General features: G+C 37.6%; 1 protein-coding gene across 4 annotated transcripts in view; it reads right to left on the minus strand.

The window, feature by feature from the left end:
- The window catches only part of PDE4D (phosphodiesterase 4D), a 330,234-nt gene that overhangs the window by 21,512 nt on the left and 289,817 nt on the right, over positions 1 to 18,905 (minus strand). Inside the window, exon 1 of one of the 4 annotated variants that reach the window (XM_087443297.1) lies at positions 1,376 to 1,710. The exons of the other annotated variants lie outside the window; for them this stretch is intronic. Within the exon in view, the coding sequence (XP_087299423.1) occupies positions 1,376 to 1,423 (48 nt within the window). The 5' untranslated portion in view covers positions 1,424 to 1,710. Of the gene's footprint in view, positions 1 to 1,375; positions 1,711 to 18,905 lie in introns of those variants that run through there. 4 annotated transcript variants of the gene reach the window in all.

The following is an 18,905-nucleotide window of genomic DNA, read 5'->3' on the forward strand; positions in this document are numbered from 1 at the left end:
AAAATAAATACTGCATTCGTTGTATAAAAATAAATCCTTCAAAATGCATAATAAGACTAAATATATTTATATTTGTCCTTCCTAAGCGTTTTTAGCAGTATAGTATCAAAAACACAAACAAAGTTGTCCAGACAAAATTTTCCTTAAAAAGACAAGCAGTAAAAGTCCATATTTAGATTCTTGGAGGTATTGTTCATAATCATACTACAAACGTGAAGTCCTTCAAAAACGTATCAAATATGACCTGTCTAGGAACTAAGAGATGAATTCTAGGGGAATTATGGGAGTTTCCTTTATTACTCTCTATACTTTTCTATATTTAAAATTTTTTTAAGTCAAGAAATGGCCAGCAAAATTTAAGCAATGAAAATCTGTATATTTAAAAAACAAATAAAAATATCTGGACCATCCATAGATTCAAAGGGAGGTGGCAAATCATGACTATTTGGACAAACAAAACTGAAATAAGTTTTCCTAGAATGCAAATAAATCTCACAGCAAAGAGGAAATTTCCCTTTAAAAAGAAACAAAGAAAATGAAAAATATTTCAATCTGAGAGTCCTTAAAGTAATAGAGAGGGACTCTTAAAAAAATACGTATTGTGATTGGCTCAAGCATTCAAGAATAAATTTCAATTTCTGAACTGATGCTTCATTTAGAACTGAAGAAGGTTTTTCTACCTTTTGCTTCTATGATACAGATAATTGCGAGGCTAGCATCACCACAGGGCATACAAGAAGCGTGCCGGGCAGGAAAACAATCTTATTAAATGCAGTGTATTAATTCATTTCTTGAGATTAACAAAAGTAACAATATCATTTAAGCTTATAAATATCTTCCAGCTTCACAAGTAGATAATCAAGTTTTCATTTTAATAATATATCACCTAAAAAATCAAGTAATGTTAATGTTTAATGTCATCTAGAGCTTTATATCCAAAGGTAAAGAATCATACTCCTCATCAGGTTAAAGTAGTACAGATTTTTAGAAAAAGCCACAAATTAATTTTTATAAGCTTTAAGTGATACCTACTAACTGGAACCCATACACCAGTGTAAGTAACTTAGCCCAACGATTTATTTCCAATGAATTTATTTAATTACCTTGATATTTAAAAGCACAATTCAAATCTATACCACATGACAAACAGAACCACTGCACTTTAAAAAGCCATTTTAACAGGCAAACTGCAACTAATAAAAGTTATACAATTTCGCCTTATCTTGACCACTAAAAACACATATTTCTTCTGTAGTTCATGTCTAAGAAAAAAGTAAAAGATTGCTTAGAAAGCTTAACTCCATTGTAATTTATTAAAGCTACTAGTTCTGTACTCAGAGTAATCAGGAGTTTACAAAGGCTAAATAAATCTTACCTTTATGTAGCCCCAAGACACTGACAGTAAATAGTTTGCTTCAGGCATTTTTGATTGATTATATACAGAGGCAGTAAGTTCTAAAATATGTATATCTTCAAAACCTTGATACCTTAACAATCTCCACAAGCCGCAGAGTGTGTGGGTTTTTAAAGATTTTTGGTAATTAAGTATACATAAGAAAGCCTTGCATTAGATCCCATCCAGCCGTCTTTCCATTAAACACACGCCATTTGTAAAACTCCAGAATGGAACAGCATTCAACAACTATTCTGAATAAAGGAAATTCACGTGATAAAGAAATATCTAAAGATCTAAGGGTCTGCATCTTCCTCTCCCTGAGCTCCAGGGCTTAATGAATAATGTATGTCAAGATGCTTAGCTGCAAGAAAGACTAGTTCAGTCAAAAGCTACCAAATAAGGAAATGCGGGGAAGCCGGGAAGAGTGACAAGAAACCCCTCCCATAAAACTCCAACTATGCACCAATCACACTCACCCCGGGGTCTATCAGGGCAGGGGGCGTGGACTACGCGCAGGCTGCTTTGTGATTGGTTGGCAAGGGCGAACCTCTGGGGAGGAGGTTTTCCTTCTCACCTCTGTAAACGCCATTTAATAATGGTATCCCGACAGCCGAGGCTGCCGTTATGAAAAGATGAATGGGGTTTCCCTCTCGCAGTGATGAATAATGACCATAAAACTCTTCAAAATTCATAGTTCATTCTTAAATACGGATTGCCAATCCTTCTGGAGTCATTTCTGTGAATTTTAATATTCTCTGACTTCTCTTCAAAATAAAAGCTGCTCTGGAAATGGCAATCAGGCATTTTAATTGCCTCCCTCTCTCAAATCCAAAACAAGTGGCTTCCCTGGTGACACAGATGTAACCTCCATCCAACATAAAAGCATAGTATGATTATAAAATAAAACTCATGTCCAGAAGTCACAAATGGAAGGGATACATTTCCCTACCTGGGTGGCATGGCTGTTCTCACTCCTTTTTATTCTATTGTTATATATGGCTGAGCTCCATAACCTTAAAATCTAAAGGTGGAGATGATTTATTACAAATTTGACTGGGGGAAAAAAAGAAACTGAAAGCTAATGCACTGTGTATGGTCTGCAGGTTCTGTATACAGATTTCAGAACCTACATTTTGATGAGAAAAGAACACTTTTATGGTTGTGTATGAAGTTACGAAAGGTTTAAGAGGGGCTCTTAGGAACCCAGAATTGAGCGCCAGAGTAGTCAGGCCTTTTACAGGGAGGGTTAAATAAGAAATCTACATTCTTTTGAGAAAAAACAATCTTTTCTATTTGGTTTGGGATAGTATTATTCTGTAACTTGTATACTAAAGAGGTCTTGTGGATAAGAAATGAGGGAAATCTAGCTTTTACTCTATTTAAGCATAAAACTCGGTCCATTCTACTTCATCTCCACCTCCAAGTTTGTACTTACTGCTCTGCGCTTCTATGACTCGCTGACATGGCTACTCCTGTCCTCCTGCATCAGGTGCGTCTGTCTTCCACAGCATGCTCTCACAAGAAACATCCACGTAATACTCTGCCTCTTTGAGTTTCTATTGGTTCTTTGCTGCCAAAATCCTCAGCTGCAGTTCACCCCTACTGTGTTCATTTCCTAAATTCCTCTTAATCCTCTACAAAAGAAAGAACTTAAACCCCCAACACTCCACTAAAACTGCCTCCAGAGGAATAGAAAGGTCCTCCTTTTCACTAGTCCTTCATCCTTCCAACTTCTCTGAAGTGTTCAACAATGTACTCTCTTCACTTTCCCTCAGCTCCCAGGACCCTCAGCTTCTTTGGTTTTCTCCCCACTTCTCTGACCATGCCTTGTTTGTCGCCTTCTATTCATCTTCTAACTTGGGATATCCACAAGACTCTGTGCCAGGCCCATACTCCTCAATAACCACTTCTAACCTGAACTTTAGTATCAGATTTCCAAATGACTATAAGATACTCTCCCCTATCAAATGCCCTGCAAGACATCTCAAACTTTTTCAAGATTGATGGATCTATTTTTCTACTTAAGGTGGTTCTGATTATAACTACTTCCATTTCAGTCAGTGGGCCCATATTTCTACCAGTATCCCAGACTGAAATCTGTGACTCCTTCCTACCACTTAATAGGTGTTTCATGTGAGTTAGCCACTATATTAAACACATGAGAGGTGTTTCATATAAATCACCTAACTGAATCCTTGGGTAACCCTGATGTGTTCCCTGTCTACCACATCACCTTTCCTCCTTCACCAACTTTGTTACCAAGTTCTATCTTTTATAAAATGCCTCTTTCTTTAGTCTGTTCCTTTCCATTGCCACTCACATCACCTAAATCCACAGGCTTAAAGGCTGAGAGAAATGGAAAGTATCTTCAATATCATCTCCTCCAATCTTCTCATTTCCACATCAAGTGAGACACTGAGAAAGAGAGAGACAATGACTTTCCCAAGTTCACCCAGGTACTAAGAACACAGACTCTGAGCTCAAATCCTTTAGTGCATAATCCTCGACAAATAAGCTCACCTCTTAGTGTGTCAGGTTCCTCAACTGTAAAATTGTTTTTTGTGGTAGCTAGTCTCCAAAGATGCCTCCTCACGAGCCACACTACCCTACAGTGAATCTGAGCTGGCTTGTGTAACCAACAAGTGATGCTGCGTGGCTGCAGAGGCTGGCATAAGAAGTTTTGCAGCTTTCACCTTTGTCTCCTTCAATGTGCTACTGGAATCCCTGAGCCACCTTGTAAGAAAGTCTAACAATGCTGAGACTGCCATGCTAAGAAGAAGCCCATGCTACCTTTACAGAGAGGTTGCTGGGAGAGTGACAGAGAAAGAGAGACAGATGGGGAAGAGGAGAGGGAGACAGAGAGAGAAAGACAGGGAGAATGAACATGAAAGAGCCCAAGCAAGCTCGCATCTGGCCAGTCTCCTGCTATGGCAGCCATCCCAGCCCAGAGCCAGACCTGAGAGTGAAGAATCCATCTCAGTCATCCAGCCAGTTGAGCCTTTAGATGACTCCAGCCCCAGCCACCATCTGACTGCACCCACATAAGGGACTCCAAGTGAGAATGCTTAAGCAAGCTCAGTTAACCCATAAAATAATAATAAATTAATATTTTAAGCCACTAAGTTTGAAGTGATTTGTTATACAGCAATAAATAACCAGAAAAATTATTACAAGGATTAAATGAGATGATATAGGAAAAGTACAAAAACATCTGATACATAGTGATAGATAGGTATTAGGTGATGATGATAACAATGATGATGATTATGATAACTATTTCATTATGCGGCCTACATGTTTAACTCCCAGGCTTATCTGAAGGTGCATTACTAAAAAATTTAGTGTGGATTAAAACCACGTAAAAAATATTTCACGTTTATATGTAAAAAGTAGTTGTGTTCTAGGCTCAGACAGTAAGTGAATTTTCCACCCACAGGAACAGTTGTTGGGACACAGAGCAGTCCTCCCTGGTGAAGGACTGTCCCATGTATTCCAGGACATCGAGCTCCCTGGCTTCTGCCCATGAAATGCCAGGAGTACTCCCCAGTCAGTGTACCCTGCAACTTCCTGAATGCTCCCCAGTGTTAAGAATCACTGTTCTAATTGCTTCAACTGCCTTGAACTTTGCTTCTTCAACCAAGGCAGAGGATGCCTGAGGCAACAAAGATATCTTATTCTTTCTTTATATTTCCTAATATAATAGTTAGTGAACCACAAGTTTAATAAGATTTGATTGTAAATCCCTAACCTACTGCAGTAAGGGAGATAATGATGATGATGATGATGATGATGATGATAATAATAGTGTCAAGTAAAAAGTACCAAGAAAGGTTTCCATATTTCTAGGGAATAAAATCGTTTTTTTTTTAAGCTCTGAGCCAAATTAACATTCATTTCATTTTTCCCATTAGAAGAGACAGACTAGAAGGTCCTTTCCACTGCCACGGTAGTAGCAGCCTGCAGAAAGAATCTAGACAACTGAGAAGAGAAATCTGGATGGGGCCAGAGAGATACAATTCCTATAGTCAGACTTGGCTTCTGACAACTTTAATAAGAAAACTGTAATATGTTACAGAATTTATTAAGCGCCTGTTATGCACCAAGAGCTTTATATATCTTATCTCTAATCTTTGCAACATCCTGCTAAGATAGATATCATCCCCACTTTAAGGGGAAAAGACAGACACTCCTAAATATTCAACTTGCTCTGGACGTGACAAGGCTGAGATGCAAGTCCAGGTCTCCTTTAGTCTTTCCTCTTCATGGAGTATGAATAGCTCACATAATCAACCTGAGGCAAACTCTAGGGTAAACGGTATGATTTTAGGAATGGACTCATTTATCCTTAATCCTTGTGCTGACTCCACAGTATCTTGAATAAAGAACCACTGTTAGTATGACTGTCCATCTCCAGATCTCTGCACAGGGTGGATCCTACTAACTAGCCCAGTTAGCAAGCTGGTGCCCGGAGATCTGAGAGTGAGACCTACTTATGTGTGGGAGTGCTACGTGAACAAGACACAGATGTCCCCACACACAGGTAGAATTCAGATTTCCTGACAGGTAATCGCTGTTCTCAAACACCCAAATGATTTTATGTAGGAATGTGTGTGGGGGTGTACTGAAATAGAAAAAAATATATAATGTCCTTCAGCAGTCTTTTCCTAATAATACTCCTCAGAATCTCCAGATGCCTCTCCTCGTTTATTCTTCATTTTCTCAGTCCTTAACCAATACCCCAAGCAATCAATAACCTTTCTGGACTGTTTTAGGATATTTCAGGATATTTAAAATTCTGCTGATGCAGTTGAGTGTTTGATATATTAACACATGCTGGCGTTACTGACTTTGCAACAGAGGTCAATAGAGAGATGACATATTTTTGAATAGGGAAAAAGAAACACAAACCAAACTATGAGGAAACTGAGGGTCAGACGGTCAAGTAACTTGCCCAAGGTCATGAAGCCAAGTAGCAGAGCTGGGATTTGAACCCAGGCTGTCTGGCTTCAGAGTACTCTAAATTATTAAAAAAGTATTTCAGGAATTAATCTATATTTAGCCTAGAGTCTATAAACAATATATCTCTTAACAAGTTCTAAGCCGTATATTATATATTATATATGCTTGAAATATTATTTAAACTAAGTGTATTAACTCTTAGATTTCTCCAACCTAAGGGATTTTCGTGGCAATAGCATTGTTTTTGGAAGGACTTACACCTTTGGAAAATATTTTATTCTATAATCAATCCATATTTATTTTACACCTTTCTACCTAGGATCAAAGTTCTGGGGGCTGTTATTAACAAGAAGCAAATCTGTATGAAGGGGGCTCTCACATATGCAGTACCATTCAGCTTAACACATGCAAATTCTAAATGCTAAACGCCCCTTGAGGAATTGTGAGACAAGGTTAAACTTCAGATATTAAATACCATAACTACAGCATACTAGTATCTTTAAAATCACTGAGTGTTCCTTTCCTTTCAAATGCCTTAAAAATAATTTTAGGGGCCGGACCAGTGGCATAGCTTAAGGTTAAGCGCACGAGCTCCGCTTCAGCGGCCCCGGGGTTTGCAGGTTTGGATCCCGGGCGCGCACTGATGCACTGCTTGTCAGGCCATGCTGTGGCGGCGTCCCATATAAAGTAGAGGAAGATGGGCACAGATGTTAGCCCAGGGCCAATCTTCCTCAGCAAAAAGAGGAGGATCAGCATCGGATGTTAGCTCAGGGCTAATCTTCCTCACACACACACACACAAAAAAATAGTTTTAGAGGCAGACAACAATCTAGAATTAATTTATGTCCTGTATTTTAAATAACAGAATTTTAAACCTATTTTTATATTATAAAAACTATACTTTCTTGATTAATGCTAATAATACAAAAATAACCTTAACTCAAGTAAATCCACTAAATCTGTTTGTATTTACTGCCCTCTAGTGATAATGGATCCAAATGTGATTTAAGGAACAGCTCTGTTCCAGAAGAATCATCACATTTCAGAAAACAAAACATACTTTACAAATATTATGGAGGCTTGAGATTAAGAGGAACTCCAGGTGGATTTTTCAAAACTGAATAATCATCAGAAAAAGCTAAGAATCATTCTCTAACTAACCTGGCTTGAAAATTTTCACCAAAAATTGTTTTATTTAAAATAGGCAACACCTGTAACATTTATTGAGTAAAGAAATACCAATATATAAAAAACTTTATTTCTGTTGCGAGGTTCCTTGAGGTTGAAATAACAGGAGACTGATCTGATGATATCTGTATTAAAACTTTTCTTCTACATAGCTCTCATTAAGTTAGCATAGTATTCTATAATTGTTAATACAGCTTGAATTATATAGACTAGATACAGAGTTTACTATGTTCATAATGAATTAATAAATCTAGCTGAAACCACCACCCACCACCACCACCATCATCATCTCCCCAAGGACTTTATTACTGAAGAAGAACTGAGGCAATGTCTGGGTACACAAACCTCATACAAATGAAGCTCCACAAAAATAATCTTGTATAGAAAGGGGACTTTCTACTTATAGAGACAATTAGGACCCCCAATTCACTTAAACTGTCCTAAGTTAATACCAATTTTCCAGCTTTATGATGGCCATTATAACCTCCATAAAATACTTAACTAATATTCCCTTTGTGGTATGCTTTGGGGAAACAATTTAAACAGAGAATACCTATCTTCTAAGGCAATAATAAAAAATGCAAATAGGTATACTTTTAGGAAGACATATTTAATCTTTTATATACACCACTTTTATATGTAGATGTTAAGTAATTTTAAGTCATAAAATTTGGGCTATAATTCAAAGGAGAAAGGATATTCCTTTCAACCAATAGCGCTTAAACAATTGAACATCCATTCATAAAACAATGAACTTCAACCTTTATTTTGCACCATACACTACTATCTACTCAAAATGGATCATAGAACTAGATGTAAAACCTAAAACTATAAAACTTCTAGAAGAAAATACAGGAGAGAATATTTGTGATCTTGGATTAGCCCAAGATTACTTGGAACACAAAAAGCATGAAGCATAAAAGAAAAAAATCATAAACTAGACTTTATCAAAACCTCTCTTTGAAAGAAACTGATAAGAAAATGGAACAACAAGACATAAACTGGGAAGAAGATATGTGCAAAACACGTATCTGACAAAGACTGGTATTCAGAATTTATGGAAAATTCTTACAACTCAAAAAGGTCAATAAGCACATCAAAACATGTGCAACATCATTAGTCATTAAGGAAATAAAAATTAAAGCCAAAATGTGATGCCACTACATACTTACTAGAATGGCAAAAATGAAAAATACTAACAATGCAAAATGGTGGCCAGGACACAGAGCAAATGGAACTCTCATACATTGCTGGTGGGAAGGCAAAATGGTATAGCAACTTTGGAAAACAGTTTGGTACTTTCTTATGAAGTTAACAACTACACTGACTATATGATCCAACAATCCCACTTCTACTTATTTACCCAAGAGAAATGAAAACATATGTCTATTCAAAGACCTATATGCAAATGTTTATAGCAATTCTATTTATAACAGCTGAAACTTGGAAATAGCCCAGATGTCAATCAACCGATGAATGGATAAACAAATTGTGGTACATCCATAAAACGAAATACTAGTAAACAATAAAAAGAAACAAATTACTAATATATGCCACATGTTATTAGTGGATGACTCTCAAAAGCATTATGCAAAGTAAATGAAGCCATTAACAACAGGATATATACATATACGTATATATATGTATATGTATATATATACACATATATATATACGTATATATATACACATATATATATACACACACATATATATATAAACATATATATATACGTATATATATACACATATATATATACACACATACACACTGTATGATTTCATTCATATGACATTCTGGAAAGGCAAAACTATAAATACAACCAGATCACTGGTTGCAAGTGACTGGGAGTAGGCGGAGGGGAATGACTACAAAGGACCAAGAGTAAACCTTTTGGGTGATGCAAATATTCTATATTAAGATTATTGTGGTAGTTATCCAATTGTATACACTTGTCCAAATGCATTCAACTATGTCTGAAAAGAGTACATCTTACCATATGTAAATTATACCTCAAAACCTGACTTTAAAAAGTGTTATCAAATTATTTTAATTCCAAGTTTGCTTAACTTTGCCTAAAGAGAAACGAAAAACAAAAATCTCAAGCATAGTTGAGATTTATGGTAAAATAATGTTTTTACTCTTTCCAAGAGCTCCACCATTATATCCCAGGCATATAGACATGTTTGTCTCAAGTCAGTGTTAGCTTTGAATACAATATATGGTAAATTCCTAGCTATGCAAAGCCTTTAGGCACTATAATAGCAGTTGAAGTATTCTTGTAAGTATTAATATCATTTTTATTTTAATCCTTTGGAATGAAAAATTCCCTAAAATATTTTAGATATTTTCCTGCTTTCTTAAACAAATCAAACAGATCTTAATTATTTAATGGTGATCCTGGGCCACCATTATTCACTTATCACTGAATAGTTTACAAATATTTATTGTATGTTCCTTCTAAGCCAAGCACTGTGGCAGCTGCTAGAGATAGATAAATCCAGTAAAGTAACCAGAACTGCTTGCAGAAAACTGAATAGTCCCAACTGCTGTATTCTTTTTGAATCTTCCTTTCACTTTTTCATAGGTTTTATTTTTTTCTGAGTCCTTGGTTGTCAGCCTGTTCTCCTTATGGTCAGTATAAATCTGCCTCCTTGCATTCAATACAGCGTCTTTCCCTCTTTCTATTACGACGGGCTTTTTTGTCTAAGGCAGCATTTCTTAGAAGGTGTTGTAAAGAACAGTAGTCCCACGTGATAATTCTAAAAGAACACAACCAGCATCAAATAAAATTTTGACATAGTGATCACGTTCTTAGAGATTATGCACATTAGTGTACATATTACAGGCTCTGTCAAGAACCACAACACATAACCTTGTTCTATTTTGTTTAACCTAGCATTTCTCAAACTTATTCTACTACTTAACTCTCTGCTCCCTTCAAATTTATTAACAAGTAAAAACAAACAAAAACACTAGGGTTGCACTGGAAATTCTTGTGAAAAGTAATGGGCTTTAAACATCAGATGATAAATTTTTTAGAATGGTTGTTCACTTATTCACTCAACAAATATTTATTAAACAGCTGCTATGTGCCAGCATGGGGGATACAGTAACGAACAAGACAGAAGAGTTCCCTGCTCATGTAAACTTGGACTCTTGGGGCCAAAAGACAAAAAACAAGCAGACAAAAAATGAGTGACAAACATGCTGAATGAAAGAAAAGAGGAAAACATGATACCATGATGGTGAACTATTAAACAGTCAGGAAAAGCTGCACTGAGAAGGCAATATCTGGCGGCCCGGGTTCGGATCCTGGGCGTGCTCCGATGCACAGCTTCTCCGGCCATGCTGAGGCCTCGTCCCACATGCAGCAACTAGAAGGATGTGCAGCTATGACATACAACTATCTACTGGGGCTTTGGGGGGAAAAAAATAAATAAATAAAATCTAAAAAAAAAAAAAGAAGGCAATATCTGAGATGAGACCCTAATGACTAGAAAGAGCCAACCAGTAATTTGGGGCAGAGCATTCTGAGCAAGGGCTGAAGCAACACAGCCAGCCCGAGGGAGGACAGGTATACAGAATGAGATTAGAGAGAGGTCAAGGCAAGGTCATGTGGGTGCTTGTAAGCCTTCCAGTGGGTGTAGGGTACCAATGGAAGGTTCTGAGCAGGGAGTGACACGATGTGATTTACATTTTAAAAAGCGGTCTCTGTAGAGGATGGCTGGTAGTAGAGGGGCAAGAGCAGGCAGAAGAGGAGAGGAAGCACTTGAGGAAGAGCTGACAAGACTTGAATGCCGGAAGTGAAGAGATGAGAAGAATCACCTTCTAGACTTCTGACTTGAATGGAGTTTGTGCCACTTGCTGAGATGGAGATACAGATTTGGGAGGTACAGATGTGGAAGGTATAGATTTGGAGGAGGAGAAGTAAGGAGAAAGAAGAGTCCTATGAATTAAGTGCAAGAAAATTTAAATACAAGAAGTGTTCTTTCACTCGGGAGGGACATTTCCCTCCCCACCAGGTTCTTCAGAGTTCTGGATAAGGAAAGCTGCCAGAGTTGAGTTTTGAATATGTAGTTACTTTCAAATACTCTAACGATATTACATTAGGATAGACCACTTTCATCAAAATCTTTTAAGATGTTTTTAGAATAGACCAATAAAAGGGACATCAGCAGATAATCTATTTTTTAAATCCCCTCTTCACAGCAAATTAATAATGTGAAAGCGTAAGCAAGGTCACACAACACAACCAAAATTAGAATCTAGCACTCATAGTTGGCAATGTTTTTATTAATGTACTATGCCTTATTTGAACATTTTAGGAATGAAGACTTTACTACAGGCAATCATAAACACAATTAAAAATGGTGCAGCGAGATGTCTATCTGTTTACAACAGTGACAGACAGTAGTGTATAAGAATTATGGGGAGTATGATTGCATAGAGCATAGGTTTCTCAAGTTGGCTTCACCTGAGTTCAAATCTTGGCCCTGCCTCTTATGAGCACTATAATATACAGCAAGTTATTTGAGGTCTCTGGGTTATGTGGAGAGAGTTGGAGTTACTGAAGGTAATCTAGCACATGTATTCAGCAGATGTCAGAAGCTCAATAATTTTTTTATTTTGTGACCAGAAACTCTGAAACCTGTCATAAGAAAAACAATCTGATTATAACAACTGCATTAAGATTCCTGCAATAATATCTACCCAATAGTTTAGGCAATAAATGGTTCGTCTACAAACTATTAGAATCGCTGATACCAGCTGAAATGCTTATGGAGATATCAAACAGACAGGGATAATTTTCTCAGAAGGTACTCATCTGACAAATGTTAAGACATCCCTGCAGGCTTCAGGATCAAATTCCAATCTCCAAAGGAAAATGTAGGAACAACCCTACAGGTAACTTGGCACCAAGGAGATCAAGCCCAGTACCAATGAGCATAAGGTGATGATCCTTCCAATCACCAAATATTTAATTAGCACCAACTATGGGTTGGCTACTGTTCCAGGTACTAAGGAGAGGTCAGTCAGCAAATCATTTACTTATTAGTGGGTGAGAGACAAAATAAACAAGTACGTGCAGCAGCCATTCCAACTTCCTTTTAGCAAGGCTTCCTGTGCTGCAGAAGCTGGACAACTAAAAAATTCATATTCTGGAAGCCCTTGCAGCTAGGTTTCAGATGTGATTTAATTTCTTCCAATCAGATGAATCCCTGCTCCCTCCCACAAATGAAACAGCTGTCAATCTAATTGTTGTTACTTTGTAGACAATCTGCCTCTTTTCTCTGGCTGTGTTGAAATCTATTTGCTTCTGTGGTTTCTATGGGAAATATCTGGATGTGGGTTTCTTTTAAAAATTTTTCTTGATTGGAATTCACTGGACTTCTAAAATATTTCCTCTTCCCCATTCTCTCTATTCTTTTCTTCTGGAATTCAAATTAGATGCACGTTGCCATTTTGCTGGAAAAGGAAGACTTGCCATATTTTAAGTGTATAGTGTTATTCATAAAATACAGTATAAGGTTAGATAACTGTCATTAATACTATAGTAATCATTTTTATTCAAAATATTGCTTTTCAACAATTTTTTAAATTAAGTGTGATTGTTCTTATATCTTGAGACTAAATTACTGGCACTAAAATATTGGAAAAACCAATTCAATTATTCTAATGGCTCACAAAGTAAGAGGCATGTATATGTTTCTTCCAATAAAGAATCAGACCCGAAAATATAGTTAAAAAATTACTTAACTCACTTTTCTTCACACCTCAATAAAAAGTGGTGTTAACCACCTTGATATTTATTCTTCCAGGATACCTGTCTAAATTTATATCCTTAAGATGGGAAAACAAAAATTTTTCCTTCTGGGAATAAAGATGATAGAAAAAAACAAAATAAAATAATACAAACTAAAATAAACAAGCAAAAAACTCTGCTTTACTTGACCTTCCAAATGTGAATCTAACACCCTGTGAGATAGCAAGTCAATCACACGTTAGGTGGAATGGGATCATCGAACATACTACAATTTTTATATTCTGTGAAATATGTCCAAGTTGGAAAGCTCCTCTGAAGACATCTAGTCCAACCTTCTACCTAGACAGGAGTCCTACAACTCCTCATAACTAATAGTTCGCTTCTCCTGGATTTCTTCTACTGTTGTGTAAGTCTGTTCTACTTTGGGTGAATGTAATTTTAAAACATTGAGCTAATATTGAGCTAATGATCATTAGCTTACATTGAGCTAATACCATTCTTCAAAAGCTCTTTATAAACCCCTTAAAATTGATTTGACTCTGGACACAGCAAATGAAAACAAACTATGGCTCAGGGATTTTATTATGGAAGTTGCAACAAACAGAAAAGTAGTTAATACCCTTAACCATAAAAAAGCCACTCCAGGTCTTACAGTGATCAACAGCTAAACATGAGCAATTATAGCTTGAGCTGTCACTTTCCCCTAACAGCTAGGGAAGCAAGCATGTGAATCAGAACACACAAACTTTCATTTGGGGTACTAAGAACACACACCTATCACGGGCTGGCCCACTGGTGTAGCGGTTAAGATCATGCGCTCTGCTTCAGCGGCTCGGGGTTCACAGGTTTGAATCCCAGACGCGCGGACCTACACACCGCTCATCAAGCCATGTGTGGCGGCGTCCCATATACAAAATGGAGGAAGATGGGCACAGATATTATTCCTCAGCAAAAAGAGGAGGATTGGCAACAGATGTTAGCTCAAAGCCAGTATTCCTTACAAAAAAACAAAAAACACACCAATCAGATGGCTTTAATATAGCTCCTAGAATATCTGTTCTAATAATTCACAAAATTGTCTCTTCCTAAAACCCACAGTAATATTTATTGTCTACTGTGTGTCAAGAATACTGCTGAGTACTTTCCTGGCATTATTGCATTTATTTCTAATAACAACCCTATGAGGACTATGATTATTTCCATTTTACAGATGAGCCCTAAGGTCTTAACCATCAACTCTGTGCAGGTAACTCCCAGGTAAGGTCCTGTCCTTTCACCAGAAATCCAGTCCTGACAACTGAAGGCCTATAGGACATTTCTATTTAGATACACAGGCTCACCTCAATTTCATGCATAAAATTTAACTGCTGTTATCTTCCACCCCACCCCCCCTCAAATTAGCTTCTCTTCCTGATTTTTCAACTATCATCCTTTCCATTATTTGGGTTTAAAATGTCATACTTTCTTCTGGCTGCAGTCTCCCTCCCCAAAGTCTTATATATCCTGTCACCCTTCCCAAGCAATCTTTCTCCTACTCAGTCCCTTCTTTTCAATCCCATCCTATTTCAGTCCCTCATCACTTATATGTCTAATTCCCTAACAGATTGTTCTTGCTTTCAGTATTTCCCCTCGATATAATCCATTCTGCATACTACCACCAGATTTATCTTTCTAAAATCATTTTGTTGTTATTTTCCTTGTAATATTTTCCTTATGATAAAATGCAAGGGTTCTTCAGGACTTATAATGTGCAAATGACTTCCTCTGGCATTTAAGGCACTCTGCAGTGTGGCTCCAATCTGCCTCTGTTCCTATAATCAGATTTTCTGTTCCAGACAGGCTCACTCATCCACAATACCCACTACTCGCCCACTCCCACAAACACAAATAAAGCTAAATCCACAAGAGTGTCCCTTCCTACCCTGCCTCATCTAGCCCCTGGAGTGTCATCTCTTCCCTCATTAGCAACCTATAAAGAATCCTCAATGTTCAAGATCCAGCGAAGCAGCACTTTTTCTGGAATGCTTCCCAATTATTCTGGTCCTCAGTGTTGAACACACTCTGAACTCCTCCACAGGAACAGAACACCACGATTCATTAACACACAGCAGGCTTACTTATAAGGCTCACTAGATTTTCAGTGCATATGCCTATATGCTTTTATATCTATTCATCTATCTATCTATCTACATATCTATGTGTCTATGTATCTATCTATTTGTTTGAATACAAATACAGTTATAAAAAAGTCTCATTTTTGTCTATAAAAACTTTTAGAGCAGATATATGTCCTACAGTAACCAGTCAAAAACAAAAATCCCTAGCAAAAGCCTAAATATTGGATTGCGGTTATTTGAAGTACAAAACTACACCACCACCACCATCTTCTAATGATTTACTTCTCGGATGAAAATGCTGTCTGGTCTAGAGAATGGTCAAGGATCAAACACAAATAACAAAGACACACCAAACTAAAAATTTCACTCAAAAGTCACAATGTCAATAAAAAACAAAATCAGGGTCTTGTCTAGCAACATACAATTTTTATTTGCCACAGGTTTGACGAAGTAACACAGGACTGTTTTGTTCTGGGTCACTTTAACTTTCTGTGCCTGATGACCTCATCAGTAAAATGAAGGAGGTGAACATGTTGATCTCACAAATCTCTTTCACCTCTAAGGGCTTCTGCAATTAAAAAAAAAAAAAACTTGTATCTAAGCATACCAAAATTTGATTTCTCTGCAAAGTGGCTGATAGCAAGTGGAAAATGGAAAGGGATCAACTCATTTTCAACTCTTACAACAACTCCACTGCTGGGAGTTTCTTCTCCCTCTGGCTATGGCGACTATCAGACCCATGACTAAGACCTCACCATGGGCTGGAACTAGGTTCAAGGTCATTTCATCCACTCCTCTGTTTCTCAGCTGGATTGCCAATTTAAATCTGTACAATGATTAAAGGGTCTATTTTTGGTCCTTATTTTTACCTTCCCCAAGAAGAGAGACCTAGTAACCTGATATTGATTGATATTTGACATTTTTGTTAATAATCATAACCTCCACATTTCACAGAATCAGAAAAATCATTTGGAGGGGCCGTGGAGGTCATCCAAGGTGAGGGAAAAGCAAAGTATAAGCAGTGCACCAATTTCCACACAAAGTAGACTGAAGATCTACACGAGACCCTCACAATTCTAATAAGCTTCTTTTGTGGCTGCCTTCATATATATTCTTTCAGAGCAATCATAATTAAGCGGTCAGTGAGAGTGTAAATAAAAATATGCTATCAGAGTGCTAGGTAACCGAGCTAAAACTAAAGTAAACAAATTCAGTGAGCCATCACATATGCAAGCTAGTGAGGTCCCATAAATCACCATGACTGGGTGTCAGGATTTCAAAGGCACACTTGGTGAGCAATTTCGTCCAGGCCTGTTGATTCAAGCTCCAGCTGCAATGGGTTCCCTATATGGCAGCATATAAAGTTCACCTTTTAAGTTTAAAAATAGTTGCAATCCCATCCCTACTAAAGATAGGCCAGAGTACCCATTACGTGTGTGTACACCACACTACGCCCTGGACATAAGTTTTCATTTAATTCTCATAACAATCCTATGAGATAGATTTTGTTAGTCCTGATTTACAGAGAAAACAGGCTCAGAGAGGTTGAAGCAATTGAATTACCCAGGGTCACAACTCTAGCGTGGGGTGGATTTATATCCCGAAGAGGAATTGCGAAGCTCACTGGAATTAGGAGATTTAAAACAGAACCAAGATAAAAGTTCACATTCGTCATCTGCTATTCTGCTCTATTTTTCTCTTTTGGCATCTAATAATTACGATATACTATGGTGAATCAACCTATACTTGTTTTGACACAATCTCTCTTCACCTTGTTCCAGCTTGTACCTTGCTGTCCCACGTCCTCACTCCCAGGCAACAGGTTCCTCAGAAGACGTCCCAGCAGTGAGATATGACAACCCACCCATGCTGCTACTGGGCCATGACTCAAGGAGGCAACAGGTGAAGGAGGTGACGCCAGTTATTGGTGCTAAAAAAGACTCGCACCTCATGAAATACACTCTGTATATAATTATAATCTCCCCTCTCTAGTCAGTTCTTCCCCTCCCCCAACCCCACAGCAGACTGGCACACCCTCATGCTGACCCGTCTGGGATTTCTTTTTTTCTTCAAGGCTGTCCCAAAGGTTCATTCCAACCAGATTTCACCATATGAACCCTGAGGTGAAAAGGGGGCAGGAACACGAACTAGTCAGTCTGCCTCCAGCCAAGGACAGCCCTGATCCTAGGTCAGCCCAGCCAGATACTCCTTCCTCTCCCACCACTCCCCTTCTTCATCTCACTGTCTAATGTTTTTCTCTCTACCATTCTTTCCTTCAATCTTCACTCTTCATTTTATCCACGAGTCCATCTTCCCTCCCCATTTTGCCCCCAAGGGAAAAAAAAAAGACCTCCAAGGCAACCCCTAAGTAACAGGCCATTTAAAAATTCTTGACACTGCTTACACCTCCCCTGAGTTTACCACCCTATACCTTGTCTATCTGCTGCTCTATCAATCAAGCTTCATCCCATCCAATTCCACCCCCTCCCCCAAATCCCCTGCCAGCTCAGAATCTCAGATCTGCTCTGGTCACCTGGTCTTCTCACCCCACTGACCCCATTACCCTTCAGTTTATATCTGTGCCCTGTTAACTACGTGTCTGCTAGGGTGACTCCCAACCTAACATGCTGTCTCACCACCATACCCTTCCTAGGAGCCAGGAGCTAGGTAGGTCCTTTCTGCTCCCATCCCGGCATGACACAGAACAAGGAAGTCAGAATAATCTGCACTACAGGATTCCCCTCCAGGAATTTTATTTTGCTGAAATTGCTCTTAGTATTTTGGAATCTAGTGATCATTAAATAAATTAAAAAAAAAATTATTAGGACACATTTTGAAAACACAGCCTGAAAACAAATACTTGTTTTTCTATCTCCCCATCCTCCCCCTAGATGCTACATTCAGAAAATAAATTATCTTTATATCTATTAAGAAGCATATGGATCTTGGATAAGTTTAAATGAGCTTCAGTTTGTCATCTTCAAAAATGGGACAAACTTTTTTGGCATGTAGTGTACTGTTTCTGGGACTAAGATAGAAATTTAAGGTTTGAGGTCTGAAAAAGCATCGGGATTGGGCCTTACATTTGACAGTACTTTTCGTCATTTTACTGCTCATTAACACCATACAGAAAAATTTAGATTTAGGCCCAAACAGTATCTTCCAGGAGAAAGTAAACTAATCTTTCCCAATGTATATTAAAGAAATGAGAATATTGCTAGTAAAATAGCCCAATGATTTCTTGAAACTGAATGATCACTTACCCTTAGGGAGATCTAAGAGACCATACTGAGAATATAAGACTAAGAAAACAAAAAACAGAAAATCAAAATTTTTACCAAAGATAATGTTAACTAGTGTCATTCTTAACAGAGCATATTGTTGAAACTGACTTGAAATATTCAAAATAAAAAATACAAGAGGATCAGTGCTTACTAAAAAACCAAAAATATCCACCGAACACTTAATCTATGAAAGG

Source organism: Ceratotherium simum, chromosome 18 (assembly GCF_057802395.1).
Source record: "Ceratotherium simum simum isolate JZ-2026a chromosome 18, ASM5780239v1, whole genome shotgun sequence".
Lineage (NCBI taxonomy): Eukaryota > Metazoa > Chordata > Mammalia > Perissodactyla > Rhinocerotidae > Ceratotherium > Ceratotherium simum.